The sequence below is a fragment of the Notolepis coatsorum genome, assembly GCF_963971535.1.
Source record: "Notolepis coatsorum genome assembly, chromosome: 6".
Lineage (NCBI taxonomy): Eukaryota > Metazoa > Chordata > Actinopteri > Aulopiformes > Paralepididae > Notolepis > Notolepis coatsorum.
Genome location: NC_140170.1, coordinates 117,151,147 through 117,175,810, shown reverse-complemented (window position 1 = coordinate 117,175,810; position 24,664 = coordinate 117,151,147). Strand labels below are relative to the sequence as shown.

General features: G+C 42.6%; 2 protein-coding genes across 3 annotated transcripts in view; one reads left to right on the top strand and one right to left on the bottom strand.

Annotated features, from left to right (window-relative positions):
* Position 1: 1 nt before the first annotated feature.
* On the bottom strand, positions 2–17,414 carry tma7 (translation machinery associated 7 homolog). The gene is made up of 4 exons (XM_084317392.1): positions 17,284–17,414; positions 16,076–16,131; positions 6,543–6,630; positions 2–373 (listed from the first exon to the last, which is right to left on the bottom strand). Exons 1-4 carry the CDS (start codon positions 17,297–17,299, stop codon positions 339–341), a joined length of 195 nt encoding a protein of 64 aa, XP_084173518.1. The 5' UTR covers positions 17,300–17,414; the 3' UTR covers positions 2–338.
* Positions 17,415–17,468: 54 nt separating this feature from the next.
* The window catches only part of ccdc51 (coiled-coil domain containing 51), a 45,777-nt gene continuing 38,581 nt past the window's right edge, over positions 17,469–24,664 (top strand). Inside the window, exon 1 of one of the 2 annotated variants that reach the window (XM_084316029.1) lies at positions 17,469–17,485. The gene's annotated coding sequence lies outside the window, so the exon portion shown is untranslated. Of the gene's footprint in view, positions 17,560–24,664 lie in introns of both variants that reach the window. The other variant, XM_084316028.1, reaches the window with a different exon arrangement.

Genomic DNA, 24,664 nt, shown 5'->3' with positions numbered 1-24,664 from the left:
GTAATTACAAAATGTTTATTTCTTCTTTACAATAACAACAGAATTGAGCAACAGTTATTTCATATTGTTAATTTAGCCTATATATGATCCCAGGCAATAGTGTAGATTCGTTGGGCTGGACACAGGGTGGAGTTAGGTTGGGTTGTTGATCTGGACAGAATGGGGGTCGGTCTGGGTTTGGTTGAGTTGTTCTGGACAGAGAATGGGAGTCGGTCTGGGTTTGGTTGGGTTGTTCTGGACAGAGAATGGGGGTCGGTCTGGGTTTGGTTGGGTTGTTCTGGACAGAATGGGGGTCAGGGACTCAGCAGCGAACAAGCACATGTCTTCAAATTCCAGTTTCATTTCTTGCCCGATTTCTTGATCCCTCCACTTGCTAAAGAGGGGAAACAGAAACAGACCAAAGTAACGTTAACACAGCTCAAATAGTTTTATATAACACGTCAGTGCTCAAAGACGCTTTACAGTATGGGATCAAAATAGAGTGAAAAGGTGGGGTTTTGAGGGCTTTAAAGGACGGTGGGGTGTCTGCATTGCGGATGTGGCCGGGGAGGGTATTCCAGAGGGAGGGGGCAGCTGCAGCAAAATCCCTGTCACTCCAGGTCTGGAGCTTGGTCCTGATGGAATGTAAGGGCGCGTTCACACCTACTCTGTTTGGTCCACTTTAAGTGGACCATGGTCCCTTTAGATCGATAGTCCGTTTGGTTTGTACAGGTGTGAACGCAAACCGAACTATAATGAGGACCAAACAACCGAACCATGGTCCTCTTGAAAAGTTGGGACTCGGTTCGTTTCAATCGAACTATAGTACCTAATCCAGGAAGCAAAGTAGCCTACTCCTCTCTAGACTGGCGCCGCACGCGGACAGTCTCTCTCTTCCTCCCTCTCTCTCTCCTCTCTAGACGCAGTCTCTCTCTTCCTCTCCCTCTCTCTACTCTAGACTCGCGCCGCGCGCGGACCCCCCCAACTTTCTCCTGCGTGAGGACATTCGCGGACATTCTCTCAGATAAAGAAAAAAAAAGCTTACATACTTTTTGGGTAATTTCATAATAGCAGCGTGGACCAGCTCTGTAACAACAACGCATCTCGAGCTGCTTCTATGCAGCTGTCTAGTAGTTGACAGCTTACGCAGGAAGGAAAGGTCTCTCTCTCTCTCCCTCTCCCTCTCTCCCTCTCTCTCTCTCTCTCTCCCTCCTAGCGCCGCGCTCATAATAGTATCTCTCTCATTACGCTGCCGGCAACTGATTACGTTTACGAGTGCTATAGTCCAATAGATGCGACAGCATGTCCTTTGTTTACAAATTAGATCCGCACCAAACAGGGTAGTGTGAACGCAGACCAAAATTAAACAATGTATCATTTTCACATTTGGTCCACCAGAAAGTCCGGACTATCCCTGGACTTTCAGATGTGAACACACCCTAATAGGTTGGCATCAGCAGACCTGGGGGAGGGGGGGGGCTATGAAGGTGATGAAGTATTTTGAGGTGTATCCTGTATTTGTCAGGAGCCAATGGAGGACAGGGGTGATGGTCAGAACAGCCGGTGGAGGCGACCATGTGGGCAGCAGAGTTTGACATATTGGAGCTCATCGAGGAAGTTGTTTGATGAGCCATTAACACTTTAAGTGCCGAAAACGTGTTTAGGCGTCCTTCCCCGCCATGCTCAAGTTGCCGAGGACGCCGTAACTCATCTTTAATATCAATATTTCAAAAATCTGTGATCGGAATCATATTTTCCATCCGCAGCCTTCACACACAGTTCTGAGCTCCTCAATCCTCTAGCGGTTCAAGAGCGCCATCTGGTGGCTGATCGGCAGAAGCGCCAAACAGGAAGTTATGTGGATGAAGTGCTGATCACCCATATTACTTCCGGCGGGGCACTCGCTATAGGTCCCGGGACTCCATCTTGATACACTGGACATCGATCGGTTGCAAATAACTCGATAAACAACATGATTTGGACGTATATAGTATTATACAACCTGGAAATGGACCGGGTATTTCGACATCCCATAATGGAAAACTGTCTACCCCACGCTGATCGCCCCGCGGAGACTGGGGTGAGTTTTAGCGTGTAATATTACCGTGTTCGACACCAACTGCTATGATGAACATTTGACCCACATTAGATGAATGGTATAACGCTTCCCACGGAATTATAAACGCCCCCTCGCCCATCCGGTCAACATCAGATGACGTGTAGTAACTTCCAGAAGTCCGTCCAGTTGAATTTTTTTATATCGCGCCGATTGCTATCAAACTGTATTTGATCATCAATATAATGCATTTGGGGCTATAAATCACGTTCTGGAGAAAGCTGCAGAAAGAGATGAAAACATACTTATACTTTAGATCATATTTTAGTATGAATATGTGAATGAAAAAGTTTAACGTTCATACACCCTGAACAATACATATAGGACATCGAATGGGCCCTAATAATGGCAATTTAGCAATAGAATTTAAAAAGTTATAGCCCTGCAAAGAAGGGGAACTTCTCCATAGACAAATAGAGCTGGCAAGGGATGGTATATCATGAATTTAGCCTTAGGCAATCAAAGTGTTAAGGATGCTGTTGCAATAATCAAGCCTGGATGAAATTAATGGATGGACCAGTGTTTCAGCGGCAGAGAATGATTGGGAGGGTCAGAGATATATGCTGACACTTTTCCATGCATTCATTTCATCCAGGCTTGATACTGCAACTTATATAATGTAAGATTAGCCCAGCTCATAGTTATATTATATATGAAGTAAGATTAGCCCAGCTCATACGGTTACATTATATACAGTCAAAAGTACAGGGATAGTGAGCTTAGGGCTGGGCGATATGGCAAAAAATCATATCGCGATAACGATATGATAATGTTATCATATCACTCTATATCGAAATTGTTATAAGTAAAAATTTTTTTTAACAGATGTATGTTTATTTTGCAGCAATTCTTTGTCGTTGCCGCCATCTTTAGTGTTACATCCCCTCACACTCTAGTTCTCAGGCTGCAGCTGGTTTAAAAGCTAAAGTAAACCGGCTTCTCTGCTGGCTGTGGCTCCAGGGGAGTTGAAACAGTTCTGGCTCTGCTAGTTTCTTTTCTATCCTTTGGCGCTTTTTTGGTGGACAAACCACCGCACATGTGCACCGTGACTGGAGTGTACAGACTGTTTCAAACTGTATTTTAAATTAGAAAGCAAACAAAATAAATGGACAAGAGAAATAAATCTCAATTTGGTCAGTATTGTCATTTGGACAAGCAAAGCCATTACCCTTAGGGGTCACGCTGGAGCTTTGAACCCGTCGGCGGACAACAAAAGAAATTAGAATCCCTCTTAAATGCTCAAAAAAGACATCTTTTCAGAAATCGATAAAAATAGAAAAATGGCCATTTCTAGTGCTTTGACATGTAAGGTATACGTCCCCCAACTTGCTAAACCTAATACGACTTGTAAATACGTTTAATTCTTGCTAGATGGTATGCTTGTAATAATCTCCATTTGCGATAAAAACTACATCGCGTCACGAAACTCGCATACATGGACGTGCGCACACACAAACAGCGCATAGGTGTTAATCACTGAGTGATCTAATATGCATATTCTTCAGCACGAGAGGGGGGGGGTTGTGTTTCTCACTGTCTGTCGTTGATAATATAATCTGAAGAGGTCCTGCATTAATTATTATTATCATTCTCGAGAATACACGGGACCCGACGGAACGTTAATTTATGTATTAAAAGTAGTCTAACATGCTTTCATCCTCGCCCGTGTATATACCCACGTCGCGCTAAAACAGCATACTGTATGGCAGAGACAGAGTGCACGCGAGTTATGAGTTATCTCGCAGTTCATTCAAGCGCGCATCACGGTGATGACAGCTCTCTAGAGTAGAAAGGTGCGCTCACAGGGGCGTAGCTGGAGATTCTGGGCCCCATGAAAGAATCAATTTGTGGGCCCCCAATCTATTAAAAAATGTGGGGCCCCCAATCTATAAAAAAAATTGGGGCATTTGCTGGGCCCTTGGAATCATCCTAACCCCCCCCCCCCCCCAGCTACTCCCCTGCACACACACACACTCTCTCTCTCTCTAACAGAGAAATCAAAAGAAATCAGTACATTACCTTGTATTACTATTGTAATCCAAAAGTGATATATAGGGTTGTTCATTGTACAATACAATTGATACAGTTGATGTTTCTTGTTGATTATTATTCTCCATGTGTATGAGCATTTTTTCAATACCCAACTATGTAGTGGCCGCTTGTCGCTAGGCTAGGCCTCCTGCTGGGTCCATTCACTGGAATAACAAAGGAATGACTGGGCCTTTGCTCCAGGTGTGAAATGGTTCTAGTGACAATGATCACATTGAATTCTGGGAGTGTAGTTCTCTCATCAGATAGCTGAATGAACTTGGATCAAGTTCTAGTCCTATCCTGAAAAGTAGTTAGGATTTTACCAGAATGTTTGATAAGACATTGATTGAAAACTATCGTCTCAAATTTGACAATTGATGGCTTATTTTGAAGGTATGAATCTGTAATTTTACATTATGTAACAAAAAAAAAGAGAATATTCTGAGAAGGTGGAGCTACAAACTTTAGACCTCAGGGGGTTATTAAGTTGCATGCAAGAAAGACAAGTCTGTCCACCGTCTCTGGTTTTAAAACTGCCCTGTTGCAGGTCACAAAAAAATATATATACCGTATATATTTCGATTTTTTTTTACCCCCCCCCCCCCCCCCCCGATTATTAAAATATATCGCAATATTTATCGTTATATCGCCCAGCCCTAAGTGAGCTGTTTTCATGGACATTCTGTTCTGTATCACAGTAGCAAGTTTGTGGATTCCTTTTGCAGATTATGTTGTGCTAAGACTTTTGTCTAACATCTACACACAAGTACTCTTAAGTGAAAGGACAGAAATGTACAAGACTTTATAATACATGCACAAGCACAAATCCACAGGGCAAAACTGTGGCCGCTAGAGGGTGGAGACAGTTTTGTGGACCAACCAACAGAGCGAGCTATAGAGCTGCTGGTTGCAGTGTGCAAAAGTAATACATATAGCTTGTTTCATTTGAGCTAAATTCTACCACCGACTCATTTGTTTGAATGTAGTCACAATGCTACTCACATTTTATATCCTAAATTAAACATTGTTTTAATGGAATAGATAAAGAAATATGAATTGCCCCCTAAATGAGTTTACACAGAAATACTGGGTCACAAGGTTTATACACGCACACATCTATTCAAAAACATTTGAGGAAATTCCAACAATGGTGTGCAATAAAAATAACATTGTTTTGCATGGCTGCACGCTTTAACCTGTTCCACCCGTGGAATATTTTCACCTAAAATATATACCTAGGTAAATGGAATATTGCTCCACTTCTACAAGGTCCATTTGCATATTCTTGGTATCTAGGTACATCTATGGACCTCAGGGAATGTATTCAGTGTCAGAAATATTGTGTCTATTACTAGGCTTGCTTAAATTGTGATGAAACAGAATATGAATTATGATTTTTCTTTGAATCTTTGACAGTGAATAACACCATGATAATAATGACCATTATTAATAAGTACCTTCTTGAGATCATGTGTACAAAAATCTAAGGAAATTAATAAAGGGAAGATGATTAAACAGAAGGTTCTGTAGATACAGTACTGAATTCTCCCATCCGGACCAATGCAATTTGAAATATTATTATAGAATATAGAATATGATGCTTATAAATTACCTTATTATAGCAAATTCGCACATTTATATACATATATTATCTTTCAAATGCCCAAGTTCAATTTGGATTTAGTATCACCAGGCGTGCATAAGAACAGATAATGATATCTACTGTAATTTAGTGTACCTTTTTATTTACCACAGTGCAACCATTTTGAAACTAATTTCAGATCTAATTGTTGCTACATGCTAAAAATAGGGAGGAGAAACTAACTGCGTTTCAATATTGGTCAAAAACGTTGTGGCTTATTATCCCGAATAATAACAGTTATTGAAATAATTCATTCAGAACGCTGAACTTTGAACCCCCACAGTATCTGACAGTAAGTGTAGTTCGGAATAATTCCAATGCTGATCCACAGCTATGCATCCCCTCGACAAAATGGCCACAAAAAAAACTACAATTCCCATGATTCAAATTTTCCAAAATAGTCACCGTCTTGTAATAGACTTCAGCAAATCGAGAAGTTAAAACTATATAATGGCACTTTAACCTGTGGCTAAACTAACGTATTGATGATAATATACATTCTACATGCTTGTGACATGTTAGTGATGTTAATACTTAAAAGTTTGATTTAAAAAAAAATCGCAAAAAATATGAAACACTGAAAAATATTGATTTATGACAGTCATATGCCATTTTGGGGTCGGTACCGACCCTGTCGGGTGGAACAGGTTAAACATTACACGCCACTTTGTTAACCATCAGTCTGGAGGTCTGGGTGTTCAGATAGAATGGATGTGTGGGGATATCAGGTTAAGAGTACAGTAGGAACAGAGGGCTCCATAGACGGCAACTTACTCAAAGGTCCTTTCCCCGCTGCCTTGGTTTTCAAGGCATCCATGGCCTTCGCATCGTCCTTCTGTTTCTGCTTGAAGGCCATTTCATCCTATGGTCACACAAAGAAAAAAAACGTAAGGATTCTTATCGGGGCAGGTTACTAAATGTTACATCCACAGTGGCTGGTGGATTCATGGTCAATTTATTATTGTACTAGACAAACAGAATTTTAGAACAGAAAAGAGGTTATTTAACTGTATAAGAGCCTGTCTGGACCCTGCATCCGGTAAGAAACTATTGGAAGATGTTAGAGTTGTGCTCGCACCGTCTTTGATTTACATTGGTGATTTACCCAAAGTGTCTATATTAGAGTAGACAAACTTACCAGCCACAGAAAATGTTTGCCAGCATTTGGCTGGTGTTCAATTTCCCACCATGATTCTTATATAGTTAAACTGAAAAAAGATTTTTTTTCTTTTTGCAAAATCAACTCTGCCTCTCTTTGTTAACTACAACAAGCAATGCTGTTTGTTATTTAAGATGAGGTCGTACTCGGCACTGAAAGATTTGTGTTCATTGTGCTGCTTTTACAAAGCCTCAAATGACTGCTTACAATATTTCATGGAAGCAAAGTGTTTAGTTTGTCTAAGATTTAAACTTTACAGCACTGACCAAGTTGAACAAATTGCTGTACAAGTCCCACAACATAAAAAAAAAATTACCTTTTTTTCTCCCCGAAGCTTAGAATAAAAATCGAATATCGGCCCCGAAGCTTCAAATTCCAAAAAAAAAAATCGAAGGTCAGCCCTAGTGTTTTCAGTTCGCTTCCTACATTAAAGTGGCTGTGGGTACCTTGCAAGAGAAGGGATGACCCATGCACACAAATATACTTAAGGCAGCTTTAAAAAACAGCCATGGGGTACATGGAATATATTCCGTAAAAATTAGGGATGCCCCGATCGATCGGCCACAGATCGTTATCGGCCGATACTCAGTATAAATATGCAATCTGTGAATTCCGATAATGAGTCATATTCGCCGATAGCGGAAACCGATCAAGCGAAGGTCTCACTCGCTGTCTGTCTCAGACACACACAACCTGCAAACTGCCGCTGCTCCTCCTCCCTAGCTCCTCCTCCCTAGCCCCGCCCGCCCCGTGTAGAGTTTGTAAACACTGAGGACTGAGAGGAGGCTCCCCTGCTCGAGTCTGTAGTGCATTCGACCTGAGCTAACATTAGCTACCTAGCTATCGTTACTGTTTAAACAAAATTACCCAGTCAACTATTCACGTTTAGTAGGCATTGTCTAACGGTATTTAGCCGGCTAGCTACTGATAGCTCCTGATATCAACAAATGATCCAGAAAGTCTAGTAGTCCATGTTCATACCTCCGTTAGCTTGCGTTAGCTGACGTTAGTTCTCTGTTCAAAAGGAAATGTCCCATTGAACTAAAGTTCTGTCTTAACGTCATCTAGCCGGCTAGCAGTAGCTACAGATAGCTCTTGATATCAATGTCTTATAACATTGATTCAATGCGTATTGGAGCTGAGGGCTTGCTGAATGTGAAATGACCAAATAACCGTAACGTTACCAATAGGGTCCAGCTGCAGTGCTGGAGAATCCTTTTTGGAGCTGGAGGCTACTAGAGTACACAGACAGTGGAGCTGTTTGCAGATAGCGAGCATTTTGACTTGTTGCGTGGTGGCGATGTCTCGCAGATAATACAAGTACAAGTCTAATTATATAATATATATTTATAAAAAAAAATGAAAAATATATATATAAAATAATTTTTAATTTCTTTTTAATCAAAAACAATCGGTATCGGCCGATATGGCTCACGACGATCGGTGATCGGTATCGGTGGCAAAAAACGTGATCGGGGCATCCCTAGTAAAAATTAACAATGAAAAAATAATAATCGCCTGCCATGCTTCTCTGCTCTAGCCTCTTACATGAGTGATTGACAGCCAATGAGGTATGGGCCTTTCCCTGCCAATTTCCTTGATTAGCTGGAGGCCCAAGCCACGCTTAAATTCTCAGAAGGCATGACTCTGTATTGGGCCTATATACTGGAAATCTCACACTAGCCTAGTCATGGGTGACAACCTTTACCTTTTTGTGCCCGAATTCAAAAAGATGTTAATCAGAAGAAGTAACCTACTGCAGGTTTAAGGTTTAATATGTATTTCTGAGGCCGTTTAAAGACTCTTCCTACATTGCAGTTAAATGTCTACCTAGACAGCTGAATGTGTATTCTTATCAAAAAATACATGAATCATCTTCCGATAGCTACAGATGCAGGGAGGGAGTCAACGACAGATAGTTTGTCTTCCCATGTGAAGGGCAGTAGGTTGGTCTAGAGCAGCGGTTCTCAAACTACAGGTCGCGACCCAAAGTGGGGTCGCGGGCACAACAAAAAAAAACTCATCAACTTTTCCACCCGGCAGCTGTGTGTATTTGCCATGTCTCGCCCCTTCATCAACGGAGGCCGACACACAGTATTCCAATACACATCTCACTACATCCTGTGCATGCAATGTTCGCGGGAGGGGGCCGGGGGTGTGGTCTGTGTGTAACCTGGACTCGCAATGGATAGGTTTGTTGTCAGAAGCGGTGCTGGTTGGTCACGATGAAATGGGCTCTGCACATAACCAGCTGCTATACCACACTGAAGTGAGGTGGCTATCGAGGCAGAGTATTAAATCGCCTTTTTTAACACAGAAGCGCAGATTTTCCTTGCAGACAAAAACAATGGGAGAGAAATGTGCTGATAATAAGATGGATACGAAACTCCGTTAGTGACACGTTAATCAGCGGAGATTTCGGGGTAATTAGTCTTTCGTGTGACGAGCTACTGAAAGTCAAGTTCACTGGACACTACAGGCCCTCGCAAAGTTCTGGATATCAGTCCGGAACGAGTACCCAGTGTTGTGTAATTAGGGATGGGTACCGAATTCGGTACTTTTGAGGTACCGAACCGAAACACGTCGGTACTACCGAGTATCGAATCAAGTGAGAAACCGAATATTTTTTTTTTTCGTGTCAACGTTCACACGCACAATATATGCTTACCTAGGATTTGACTTGATTCAACAACAAAGCAGTCGGAGCAATGACAAGCCGAAAACTGTCGAAATTGTAGTTATTTGAAGTTTGAATTTTTTTTTTTTTTACGACTGAGGCAGGTAAATAAAATGTCTTGAGACTAAAGTACCGAAAAAAGGTACCGTTGGGTACCGGTATCGATTCACAGGTACCGGTATCGGTTCAAATGTGAAAGGTACCCATCCCTATGTGTAATGCTGCGCTGAGAAAGCTTGTCCCCTTCTAGTTCTCATCAATATACCTCTGTGAGGCCGGATTTTCAGAGTAGCAGCGGATCGCTGCCAAAGCGCACGTGAGCACATTTTCTTTTCATGTTCTGGCAACATATTTTGGCCAAATATGCCTCGTTTTATAAATGTGTATACAGAAACAATTCCCTTGATTTTGTTGATAATATGAATTAATTTCATTAACAGTGCTGTAATTTCATTTTCTAATGAATATGCATAAAGTTCAACAACGTGTGCTTTTATTTTGATATTCCTTATTTCCACATTGAAATTACGCGATACATTAAGTGTGGGGTCGCCAAAAAGAATTTCTAAATCAAATGGGGTCGCGGTATGAAAGTTTGAGAACCCCTGGTCTAGAGGCAAAAATACTTAATGGTTCAATCCCCAGCACTCGCCGGAGGGTGCCATGTGCAGGCAACAGGAGAGTAGCTGCTATTACATCTGCAATGCCCACCAACACTGTTACTAAATCAGGGGTCTCAAACTCAATTTACCTGGGGGCCGCTGGAGGTAGAGTCTGGGCCGCATCAAATATTCCACAAAAAAAGGGTTTCAAGTATTCCAAAAAAAAGTACAACTGATCCAATCTTCTCAATCTTTAGCAATAACATTTCAGAACATGAACAGTTCTTCAGAACATAGGCTTCTCAGTGGTGTCAGTGGAACACAGCTATGGAAATGCACTGTGCATTCTTTTTATTCTATCACAAAGCTGTTTAATCAAATCACCAGCCAGTATTTCAGTTATTCTGGTTGCTGTGCGATCTGAGGGGGATTTGCTTTTGTTTGCCTTCAAACATGGTCTCCATCACTTCAGTCATACATTATTTTATTATGTATGCATCAGAGAGAGAGAATGGCTTCTTGCCACCGAGTGAGGACTTGGTATCGGCGAGTACTATGATGCATTGAAAATGGGGGACCCTGATGTAAACAAGACGAAAGTCTCTCTGGTCTGCATCCTAGGGCTGACCTTCGAATTTTTTTTTGGCAATCGAAGCTTCGGGGCCGAGCTTCGATTTTAATTCGAAGCTTCGAATTAAAAAATATTTTATATATATATATATATTTTTTTTTAAATCTTATGTTGTGGGACTTGTACAGCACTTGGTAAACTTTGTTGTTTTTAAATGTGCTCTATAAATAAAGTGGATTGGATTAATGAATTAAGTAGCCCCTTTCGTGACCGACACAGCCAACACGGCTGTGTGATTTAATTCAAGGTGGATCGCTGTTGTCGTTTGAACAACTTCAGATTTCATGGGAACTATCAATCCCCCAAATCAAGAATGTTTAAGATGAATGAAGTAAGATTTTGATTATTTGAAATATGGCCTGTGTAGACTAAACTATGCACAGAATTATGTCAGTCTACAAGGTCCGGCAATGTAGACCTTGTAGACTCCACTACAGACCAATTATCAGTGAATGCATTGTTCATGCATTTTTAAGAAGGGCTACTTCCACAAAAAAACAAAGAACTCACCAAAACATCTCAGTAGCACCTTATCTAAATGTTCTATTTCATATATGGAGATTCATATTTATTTATGTATTGCATGCATTTCTACATTTTATTTCCTATTTTGTTTATTCATCCCAGTATCTTTCTTTCTTATGTGTGGAATTCTACAAGGCATTCACATTTACATTTAGTCATTTAGCTGACGCTTTTATCCAAAGCGACTTATATGTTCTGTACGACAGGTCATCAGGAAGGATACAACTCTATCAGCTGAGTAACAATATTCATCAAAGTGTTGCGTGTTACAGTGTAGGTTAGTTTATTAGGACAAGTGCATGACAGTAAGGTTAGTCAGGGTTAGATTTTTTTTAATTTTATTTCAGATAATGGTTGAAGAAGTGCATCTTTAGTCGACGGCGAAAGATTGGACGGGATTCGGCTGTCCTAACTGGGGTGGGTAGTTCATTCCACCATTGTGAGGCAAGGACTGAGAATAGGCGTGTAGGTGGTGTATATGTGTTTTGAGGATGATATCCTTCAAACAGGCAATAGTGATGATATAATTTGGGCAGTGCTGAGCTGGGTTACTTTCCTCCAGTGTATTTGTCCCCCGGCCACACCCAATGGCCCCATGCACACACACACACTGAAGTAAAAAAAAAAAAAATTTGATTTTTTTTTGAAAAGAAAAATAATATTTTCTTCTTTTTTTATGTTTCGAAGCTTGTGCCATCGAACGAAGCTTCGAAGTATTTAAGACAGCCCTACTGCATCCCCTTAAGAATTATGTATTGAGCTGTACTGTACCCATTCTGCAATCTGTTAATAAAGTTTTCAATCAATCAATACACGTAAATTCTAGCCTCCGATCCCATGACGTAATTTATCTCCTGCGGAGAGTGAGGATTATAAAATGAACGTGTTTTAAAGTGTGATGCCGTTTGTCATTTTAACAGCAGATACTTTCTTAAATTCCATTGTCCCCGACAGAGCATGTGACGGGGAGCTCGGACGGGATGTGTTTTGCTTGGTGTTATTATCATTAGCTGAAAAGCTAGCTAGTTGGAACATCCGCTTTAACGTTACATCAAATCAGATGATCGCCTGTCCTTTCTCCAGGACCTACTGTCAGTCTATCAACAATAATGCACCCACGGTGAATCGTATTTAAGTCAAGTAGCTACTGACTAACGTTATTACATGTCAATGTGAAAACCTTGCGGGGAAGACGAGCTAGGTCAGCTAGCTTAGCTCGACAACGGTACCTTAACGGTACCGTGGCTAAGGTTGGTGCTATTCATAATCCAGCAATAATGGCTGCAGACCTGCAAGCAAAGTACAGCAAGTTCCAAGTGCCAGGATAAGAGTCTGAGGCGGAGTCTCAAAAGAGAATGTTGAATATTTATTTTGCATCGAAAATCACAACATTCGAACGTTACTACTAGCCAGAGCCTCTGCGACTGCTACTGAGCTTACAGACTGGGTAGCGAGTGCAACACCGTCTAATGTCCGTGCGGATCATTGGAGTAGGGTATATCTGCAGTGCCGCAGCCCCATAAAACCAACTCTCGCGCAACGACTCTGCGAACAGTTGCGCGCGGGCCGCATTAACACCAAACTTTGATGTCAAGTAGGGGGCCGCAAAATATCATCCCACGGGCCGCGAGTTTGAGACCCCTGATGTAAATTGACCTCTCAAACCCCAGCCTCTTTTCTCGATCCTCCAATCACAACTGTTTCCTCCCTCAGGCCCCGTTTAGACGGAAACGCTAGCAGGTGAATCCACAAAAATATTTTTTCGGCTGTGCCTTTCGTTTATACGGAAACAGCGTTTTTACGGAGTGAAACCGTAAAAAAGTGAGACCACCTTCCAGGGTGGAATTCCTAGAAACGATAAACCTTTGCGCTATCATCTAAACTGTCAAACCGCATAAAACGATGACGAAAGGGTTGTCAAGGCTCTTGTCGCGTGTACTGCTTACATCACAGGCATGCGCCAGTAGCCTAGAAGCATAAACAAAGCATGTCTGATTCTATCCATGGCGATCACCTGAAGGCTACATTGGCAGTACTTTTAAATACACAAGAATCTGTCCCGCGGCTATCACAACTATTAGTACTGGACCCACTGTCTGTGAGTGACTCTGCTTTGGTCCAATCACATTCCCCACCCACAGTCTGCAAATCAGAGGCAGAGTAGGGCGGGTCTTCACAGCATGTCATGTGACATATGCGCCAATCGTGTGACAGTGGGGCTCCGTCGTTACAGCGTCGTCTGCACGCAGAATTCCATCCCAAAACGCTAGTCTAAACGCAAAATTAAAAGTGAGACCGTAAGACGACTTTTGCGGTTTCTGTTCAGACTCTCTCCGTCTAAACGTAGCCTCAGATAAACATCGTTTCTCCTGGGAGGACCAAGAAAAGAGGGCAGGGCTTGAGGAATTATCTGCTGGCAATTGATAAGCGTGTGCAATTTCGTATTTTAGTTTGATGACATTTAATTGACTAAATAGTACATTTCTTGCCCCCCAAAAAAACAACCACACTTGTGATGCTCCCACAGTCCCACAGTCAAGACACTCATGGAGGAAAAATCTGTTTACCTGAATTACTCTCGTTACTTAAAGGGATAGTTTGGATAGATTTTTGGTAAGAGTGTAAATATTTGACCCCACAGCGATTCGATTACGATTCTTCAGGCAACAATTCAATGAATCATGAAATCTCTTGACCACGATTCGATTTTAGGATTGATGCATTAATTTGTTACACCCCTAATTTTTGGACATTTAAGTGATATGAAATACTTGCTAGTAGTGTAGTTGATGCAATGCAGTCAGAGCTCTGGTCCACTGCCCGGTTCCGAGCGAACCAGGAAGCACCAGACAGGGAAAAAAGCCCCCCCCCCCAAAATAATTTGTTGGTTGTCTGATGCTTCTCCGTCCGCTTGGAACTGGGCAGTGGGCCAGAACTCTGACCATGGGTCGTCGATATCCAAATATCCTATTATCCCTTTAGGGGATGAGTTTTACAATTAAAGTATTAAGGGTAGGTTGCCATATCTTCACATCCCCATTGAAATCACCTAACCTAGGGCTGGGCGATATGGCCAAAAACGTTATCGTGATAAAATTATTAAATTATTTTCATATAACTCTATCGATAATTATCGTTGATATAATGTCTGTCAAGTTTAATTAACTTTTTATGCCCGGCGCCGATGGACGGGCTATTAAAACACTATGGGTGCCGGCCAGAAATCCGGAAAATGACTGGATTGCCAGCGCTATTTGTCTATGGAGAAATTCCCCTTCTTTGCAGGGCTATAACTTTTTTAATTCTATTGCTACATTGCCATTATTAGGGCCCATTCAAAGTCCTATATGTATTGTTCATTGTGTAGCAACGTTAAACTTTTTCATTCACATATTCATAGTAAAGTATGGTCTAATGTATAAGTATGTTTTCATCTCTTTCTGCAGCTTTCTCCAGAACGTGATATATAGCCCCAAATGCATTATATTGATGATGAAATACAGTTTGATGGCAATCGGGGCGATATAAAAAATTTCAATTGGACGTACTTCTAGAATGATCTACGTATGATCTGATGATGACCGGATGGGCGGGGGATCGTTTATAATTCCGTGGGCAGCGTTATATCATTCATCTAGTGTGGGTGATATGTTCATCATAACAGTTTATATGGAATACGATCAAAAATAACGCTGAATCTTACCGTATCCTCCTCACGCCGTTGGGCGATGAGCGTGGAACAGTCATTTACCTATTATGGTATGTCGAAATATCGGGTCCATTTCCAGCTTGTATAATAGTATATATGTCCAAATCATGTTGTTTATCGAGTTATTGGCAATCGATCGCTATGTATTGTGTCGAGATCGAGTCCCGGTAGCCAAACAGAGCGCCCGGAAGTAATACGGCCGACCAGCACAACCTCCATAGCACTTCCTGTTTGGCGATTGCGCCGATCGGCCACCAGATGGCGCTCCTGAACCGCCAGAGAGCTCAGTGGGTCCTCCTGGTGGATCTCAGGCCAGCGGAGGGGAAATATGAATCCGATCGCAGATTTTTGAAATATTGATATAAGGACGCTGTAAAGCGTCCTCCGGCAACTTGAGAATGGCCGGGAATGACGCTTTTAAGCGTTTTCCGGCAGTCAAAGTGTTAATAGACTTGTTTTGCTGCTGCGAATGTCTCGAGTCGAGTTGATGTCGTCATCAGTCTGCGCACGTTAGCAGTTAGCCATAGCAAGCAGAGTATCTCATGACAATGTACTAAATATGACCATAAAACACTCTGTTCCGCCCCAATACATTGCAACGACGTCCACCGTATACCCCACACTACTATAACAGTTACCCTCAGAATTCAAAACACACACCAACTCGGCAGGTAAACTGTAAAATAGCGCCGTGCAAGCTAATTATCCTAGCCAGCCTGTTGACTACTGGAGTCCTAGATTCCGGGCCTCCTTCCGCTGTCGGCCATCTCCTTCACTGATTGGTTGTTAGTGCGTGTGCTCATATCCAAGCTTGGAATATCGATTCATATCCAAGCTTGGAAAATCGATATATCGAAACTTTGCGACCACGTTTCATGTTTATTTCGAGGAAATAATTTATCGCTATAGTTATCGTTTTATCGCCCAGCCCTAACCTAACCCACCTCACCCTAACCCCAGATGACATAATTGTGATATGACTGCAGGATCAGGGTGCAACTTACATCATCCATGTCCTTGTTCTGTTTCTTGGGAGCCTTCAGAGGCTTCTTTTTGCCACCTGTGAATGAGAGCAATGTCAACAACAGAGATGATAACTTTATTACAGTGGTGGTTGTCAGCAGCACTATGGTGGTTGTAAATAAAATGTACATAAGAACAAAGACATAAGAGAAAATACAATATAAAGAGTCAGACATGTCTTTATTTACATACAACAATATTAGCCCTAGAATGGCTGATATTCTATATTGCAGGTATTCCATATACACATATCCATGTGATTGGTGCCACTGCGTTTGCCATCCCATTGTGCATGTGGTCCATGTGAATATTGTGGAAAAGTAGATATTTTAATGCCAGAAGTTTCAAAGGAATTGCTACTATTAAATTACTAAGAACGAACCCCAACATCAATTAATTATTGGGAGTGTACATACGCAGCATCACAAAATAGAATGATGCAGGGGTAGCCTAAATGCTGCCAAGAAATTACATGGGATGTTCTATGGCTGTATATGGAATACGTGCAATGTATGGAATATCAGCCATTCTATGGCTAACAAAAATATATGCTTTGACTAATCTATTTTACACATTTACAGACGGCTACATAAATAACAGGTTAGCCTACATTGCAAATATGTACCACGGCAGGGTTGCAAGAATACATATGAAAAATGATATAGCCTATAACGTTAGGCGTAATAATACCAATTACAGGCTATCAGAAAATGCTGACTGCTGTCCAAATGAATAGGAATGACATATTACGAGTTTATAAATTGAGCCTAGCTATTGAAAACGGTCAGTGTTTAGACAAACTGTCAGTACAGTGGAGAGCAGCACATAAGACTGCCGAGACATCCATCCTAGCCTAGCTCAAAGAAAGGAGCACACGGGCCTCCTGCCTGGCTAGTCTCATTATGGAGTTAGCACTTAGCAGACATGGTATCGAGACCAAATTGAAACAGACACCCTAGCTGAAATATAATCCATAAACGGCCTGGAATATTACATCGTGTAACGTTGTGCCAAAAAGCACCATCGTGACGTTAACGCTCCTCACGTTACATGCGGAGAGATGACTGGGCGCGCATGTTAACATCACTAGCTAGGTAGCTAAGACGCAAGTGTTGTTTCGGGGTTTTTAATACATGACTTTGTCACGACAGAAATATTTAGCAATCCGTCAAATGAAAAGACATCTCACCTTCTCTGCCAGACATGTTTACGGTTGATTAGAGCGTCTAACACCAACAATATAATGGTATTTTTGGAGAGTGAATGGATCCTTGCTGTTCGGTCGGTGGCGCTGTAAGGAGGACCTTGCTGAACTGCAGTGCACGGCACGCCCGGATGTGGGAGGCTCTTTATATGCCTGACCGCAATGTATGACCCCTTGCCAGCTACCGGTATGTGCCTCATTTTACATTAGCTAGCGTGTTAGCCGAAGACACGTTCCCTATTTGCCTTTGACAGACAACCGGTATGTTAACGAGTATGATTAATTCAAATGAATCAACAATGCTGACTACTATATAACAGACAGACAGGGCTACTGTAACATTGGTTTATTGTTATTGTTAGCTACCACCAGCAACGTGGAGCTAAAATTGTGTAGGAAGTAACAACCAAGCCGATTACCATTCGGGATCATAATGTTTGATGGTGTCAAACACATAATAATATAGTATCATATAACCATTAACCATATAGTATCGTACTGAGTCATGTCATCTCAGTTATGAAGAGCGGATTTAATGACTGTGATTTAGTCCAGAACTCCATTGCTGTCTTGTACCTCCGTTCGAATTTAGAAAGTGAGTCATTCTTATACATGAAGTACTTCATATTGGGAAAACTTCTAGTCAGTTAAATAATAGTTAAAGTTAATAGTGCCTATACCTGATTGCCTATACTCTAGGATCTGTTATCCATACTGTTCAAACTCCTGCATTTCACTGTCTACACCTGCCTTACACACCTACCTCAAACTATATTCTGCATATACATCTGTATGATAGCATGTGCAATAATGCTGCATATATATATACAGTACATATATATAATGTGTACTATATCCCCCACCAGCCAACCTCCTCCAATGTAGGCCTACTGTTTTTCCGTCAAATGTATACTCTCTTTTTTACTCTTTTTGTACTGTATGTAAATCTGGTATGTCATAAATGTATAAATGTAGCAGTACTGTCTATCTGTGTGTCATATGTTATGATGAATTGAAAATGGGGGACCCTGATGTAAACAAGACAAAAGTCTTTCTCTGGTCTGCATCCCCTTAACAATTGTGTGTATTGAGCTGTACTGTATTTATTTGTACCCATTCTGCAATCTGTTAATAAAGTTTTCAATCAATCAATGATAGTGTGGAAAGGGGGAGGTTAATATAGATCAAATAAAATAACGGGAAATAATGGCCCAATTGTCCAGGATATAAACTATAAATAATGCCCAAATAATTTGTGTTTCATGCATAACATGTCTCTTTATAATAATTTAAGGTGAGCTGCCAATCCTGCCATAAATTACAAGAGTAAATAATAATAGTATGTCAATATACGCCTTTACAAGGGCACGGCCAAAGAGCACCCACGGGAGGCTGCAATTCGAAACTGGCCCCGGTAAATGTCCAAACACCCCCCTGGCCTCAACCCCCTCCAATGTACAGTTTCTTCCCCCTCGAATGTATATTATTTTCTTTTAGAATCTCAGTCTCTTAAACAGTACTGTATATTTGTATATCTTGTTGTACAGGGGTGTGTTGGTGATTTCAAAGCTGGTTGCACTGTGTTTTAATGACGCCACGCGTAGCCAGGTGGGTACTTGGCGCATCAGTCGAGTGCAGCGCATTCCTGTGTGCATGCACGTAGGGCTGGGCGATATGGCCTAAATATGATATCACGATATTTTCTGACCTTTCGGCGATACACGATACGCATCACGATGTTTTTCTTTTTCCCCCCAAACAATTCATTATGAGGCTTACCAAGACAGTATTTGAGTTAACATTAAAGACAAAATAAAATACCCATGCATTTAGCATTTTTATATTATATATTAGATTTAGATTATTGGATTATTAGATTATATATTGCATATATTTAGCAATGAGATATTATATGATTTAGATATGAAATATGATTAATTGAAAATGGGGGACCCTGATGTAAACAAGACGAAAGTCTTTCTCTGGTCTGCATCCTCCAGTCCACTGTTGTTGTATTGAGCTGTACTGTATTGTACCCATGCTGCAATCTGTTAATAACGTTTTCATTCATTCAGACGGCAAACAGAATAATTTTGATTGACAGTCGAGTCTGCCAATTACGTCACACCGCTTGCACCCGCCCTGCTGTTCTTAGAACCAATCGGCAAGCGCATATTAATTTTTTACTTTCGCCATTGGAGAGCTCAATGACAACAAGTTCAACAATGGTAGCGGTAGCTCCCCGCGGCCGACGTTTAGCTTTTAGCTCCGCAGGATGACTAAACGACTGGAGGCATAATGATTTTACTGCAACGGATGTTATAATAAAAGCCTTTCCATACATCTGTCTGATTGAAAACTTTATTAACAGACCGCAGAATGGGCACAACTGAGTCAGCACGGGCTGAGATATGAACGACTAATGCTTGCTATATCTAGGTCGACCTCGGACGTTGCTATGTAAATACGCTGATGTTATTGAACGTGTAACTATATAACGTTAATTCCACAAAACGAATGCCTTTGTTATCATAAGTAGTAACTTTGATGCAGTAGTGTGTGTGGGGCGGCACTGTTCAAAAGTTTCAACGTGTGGACCAGATTGACGCGACAGTTGGGCAAAACATCACGATATCCACGATACGTTTAAAAAGTGTATCGTTAATGAACTGTACCCGATATTTATATAATATCGTCATATCGCCCAGCCCTACATGCACGTGCACATCCGTGCATGTGCGTGCGCGTGCTTCTGCTCACAGAGCCGGTTGCTCGGCGTGCAACCCTGTCCCATGAGCAACACGGATTGCTCCAATTCATTTGAGACTATATCCTCCCCCAGTGAACTAAGCCATTCTGATTTGACTCGCTATCCTAAGTAGCAAGGAGCTGATCTGCATAACTAACGTCCCCGCTATGGTTGTAGCGCACTCAACAACAAAGCCAGTGTAAATACTGACACTTCCTCAAACGGGTTGATGTGCGCGGGTGCCGACTAGGGGTGGGGGAAAAAATCGATACGTAGTAGTATTGCGATACTTTGCGTGGTGATACTGTATCGATACAGGGACGCCAAGTATCGATATTTAATTATTCATAAAGTTTGTCAGGTACATGCAACACAGATTACAGTGTTTACATCTGTCTGCTTGAGAAAATACCATGTTCTGCAATAACAAATATTGAAGTGAGATGAACAGACTGAACTTTATTTTATTAGATAAAACATGGACAGTTTTACTTTGCAGTTAAAAATTTTTTTGATAAAATCTTTTAAAATTATCGCAATATTCGCGATATATCGAGTATCAATCGCGGCTCAAGTATCGCGATAGTATCGTATCACGAGATCTCTGGCGATTCCCACCCAGTAGTGCCGACAGAGAGAATCAACAATTCACTCCACAACTGAGCAGTGGGAATAATGCGGAAGCGGTCTCCCTGTCCCTGACTCTCCCTCTCTCTCTCCACGGTCCACCTGCAGCATTTTACACAAACGCGCACGGAGCAATGTATCCCTATCTCTCTCTCCCTCTCTCTCTCGCTCGCTCGTTCTCTCTCGCTCTCTCTCGTATACATGTATCACGCTGTGTGGGTGACTGTCACTCAAAGCGCTTATGGGCGGAGCCCAGCCCAAAACAGCTTGAAATCTTGAAGTGGAAAAATGCTGCTTTGTTTAGAGTACTTGATTAGAAATACAAAACAATGAATTTTTTTTTTTTTTAAGTTTAAAAACTTTACAGATGTGTTCCATAGACTCACAGGAATTGTGTAAAGTTGCCCAAATAGTGAAAGGAATAGCAAGACACGGGACCTTTAAGAGGAGCACTCATTCAAGGGTACTACGACTATATGCTTGCACCTCAAAGCACTAAAAACAAGATTACAAACAAACTGGTCAGACTACTGCTTGACCTTACTCCTAAAACCCACCTCACCCCTGCCCATTTTGACAACCTAGGATGGCTTAGAGTAGACGACAGAGTACAGCAACTTGCAAGGGGCCTGGTCTACAACCACTAAGGTACTCATGTACATGTCGAAATACTGGCGCTGCTCTGATGGCTGCCTTTCTGATCGCTCCGACGAGACTGTGCTTTATTTTGTTAATTTTTATAGTATTAGGAGTTTTATTTGCACCAACTGTTGGTGCATTATATGTGTATGACCGTCAGTCAATCATTGACATTGGATTAAGAAAAACTTACCGCTTGGATTGCTCTCTGGATCGGATCGCTGAACAGCAGAAATGGCCCGCCGAGATCCTTTGTTATGCCGGCCATGGCCAAGACCAGAAACCGCCGCGAAGACGAGGAAAGAGAGCCGGGGTCCGGAACAGACTGAGGTCCAAACGACACAGAACCACATTGCCCAGCATATTGTTGGCCAATGTGCAATCGATAGGAAACAAATTGGACGACATCAGAGCAAGGATCCAATTCCAGAGGGACATTCGGGATTGTAACGTCCTCTGTTTCACAGAAACTTGGCTGAGTCCAGATGTCCCGAATCACGCAATAGAACCGGCAGACCACTTCTTCGTTCTCCGCAAAGACCGGACGGCAGAAGAGTCACTAAAGACGAGAGGAGGCGGCATTGCCTTCATGATAAACAAGGAGTGGTGCGATTTAGGCAACACAAAGGAACTGTCTAACCACTGCTCCCCAGACCTGGAGTTTATCACGATAAAATGTCGACCCTTCTTCCTCCCAAGAGAGTTAACGTCCATCATCCTCATCGGAGTGTACATTCCACCACACGCGAACACTGGGGTCGCACTTTCAAAACTTCACGACGAGGTAAACAAACTCCAGGCAGCTAATGTTGACGCTGCCATTTTGGTCTTGGGGGATTTCAACAGCGCGCGTCTTAAAAAGGTGCTGCCGAATTTCTATCAGCATGTGACCTGTCCCACCAGAGGCGAGAACATATTAGACCATGTATACTCGCAATTTAAGAATGGGTACAAGTCACAGGCTCTTAGTCCATTCGGTAAAAGCGATCACGCCGCCATATTCCTTTTGCCAAAGTACAAACAGAGTCTCAAGCGAACGCCGGTGGTCTCGCGAGAGGTTAAGCGTTGGGCCGTGACGTCAGTGGAGTCACTCCAAGCAGTGCTGGGAAGCACAGAATGGAGTGTATTCCGTGATAACACAGCCAATATTAACGAATACACCGAAACGGTGATTGACTATGTCTGTACTCAGGTAGAAGTAATAATCCCCTCCACCAAAATTAATATCTACCCAAATCAAAAGCCCTGGGTAGACAAATCCGTCCGTGAGGCTCTGAAAGTGCGCACATCAGCATACAATACCGGGCTGGTGACAGGCAACATGGAAGAACACAAGATGGCAAGATACAACGTCAGGAGAGCAGTAATAGAGGCAAAACGGCGTTACAGGGATAAAGTTGAACTTCAGTTTGAACAGGCTGACTCTAGAGGCATGTGGCAGGGCCTCAGAACAATGACAGACTACAAAGGAACCCCCCTCAAACTGAACAGTGACATCTCCTTAGCAAATGATCTCAACTCCTTCTATGCGAGGTTTGAGGCTGTGAATAACAACACCAGCCTACAAACCACGGCAATGGGGGGGGGGGGGGGGGGTCTGCTGATGGAGACTCAGTGTTCAGGGTAACAGAGCATGAGGTGAGACGGATCTTTAAAAAAGTGGATATCAGGAAGGCAGCAGGACCGGACGGCATCCCCGGCCGCGTCCTAAAAGTCTGTGCCGACCAACTGGCCCCGGTATTCACTGACATCTTCAACCTGTCCTTGGAACAGGCCGTCATCCCCACCTGTCTGAAGAAGTCCACCATCATCCCTGTACCCAAAAAATCTACGCCCGCTTGCCTCAACGACTACCGCCCTGTAGCCCTCACCTCCATAGCCATGAAGTGCTTTGAGAAGCTAGTGAAGGGCTACATCTGTTCCTCCCTCCCCATCAACCTGGACCCTCTGCAATTTGCATATCGCCCCAACAGGTCCACGGAGGACGCCATAGCCCATGTGCTGCACACAGCAGCATCACATCTGGACAAGAGGCAGGGGAACTATGTGAGAATGCTGTTCATCGACTACAGCTCAGCATTCAATACCATAGTCCCCTCCAAACTCATAGCCAAGCTCAGGGACCTGGGCTTGAACTATGACCTGTGCCAGTGGGTCCTGGACTTCCTGACGGGCAGACCCCAGGTGGTAAGAGCCGGCAACTGCACCTCCTCATCCATCACGCTCAACATAGGGGCCCCCCAGGGCTGTGTTCTGAGCCCCCTCCTCTACTCCCTGTACACACATGACTGCGTAGCACAGCGGAACAACAACACCATCATCAAATTTGCTGATGACACAGTAGTGGTGGGCCTGATCTCTGCCAACGACGAAAGGGCCTACCTGGAAGAGGTAGAGAACCTGTCACAGTGGTGTCAGGAGAACTGCCTCTCCCTGAACGTCAGCAAAACAAAAGAGATGATTGTGGACTTCAGGAGGTCGGGGGTCAAGGACTACAGCCCCCTCAGCATCGACGGGGCACCAGTTGAGAGAGTGAACAGTTTCAAGTACCTCGGAGCCCACATATCCGAGGACTTGACATGGACCACACACATTGACAGTGTTGTGAAGAAGGCACGACAACGCCTCTACTTCCTCAGGCGCCTAAGGAAGTTCCAAGTCAGTCAGAAGATCCTTAGGAACTTCTACTCATGTACAATAGAGAGCATCCTGACCGGCAACATCACCTCCTGGTTTGGGAATAGCACTGCACAAGACCGTAGCAGACTACAAAGAGTGACACGTTCAGCCGAACGCACAATTAGAGGGGGGCTTCCCACCCTCCAGAACATTTACAACAAGCGGTGCAAGGGGAAGGCTAAGAGAATTATTAAGGACTCGAGCCACCCGAACAACTGCCTCTTTGAACTGCTGCCGTCAGGCAAGCGATACCGGAGTCTTAAGGCGAGCACAGAAAGACTCAGAAGGAGCTTCTATCCCCAGGCCATCAGGCTGCTAAACGAAAAAAAAAATCGCTAAACGAACAATAATCACTATGCAACAACCATCAAATGCACACAGCACACACACCCACACGCACACACTCACTCAAACAAACAACACACTGCAGCACCCACTCTCCACACTTTAGATCACACAAACACACTTACACTTTATATTTATTGATAAAGGATTTGCACTACAACTCGTACACCTACTGTGAATTGTACCTAAACTGCACCTCGTCCATTTATGCCTTGCACTATATAGTATTGTATATTAGTACACTGCACAGTATTGTATATTGTATGGTAACTACGTCTACGAACATTGTACATATGTCTAAACTGAACACTGTGACCTCTTTTTTAC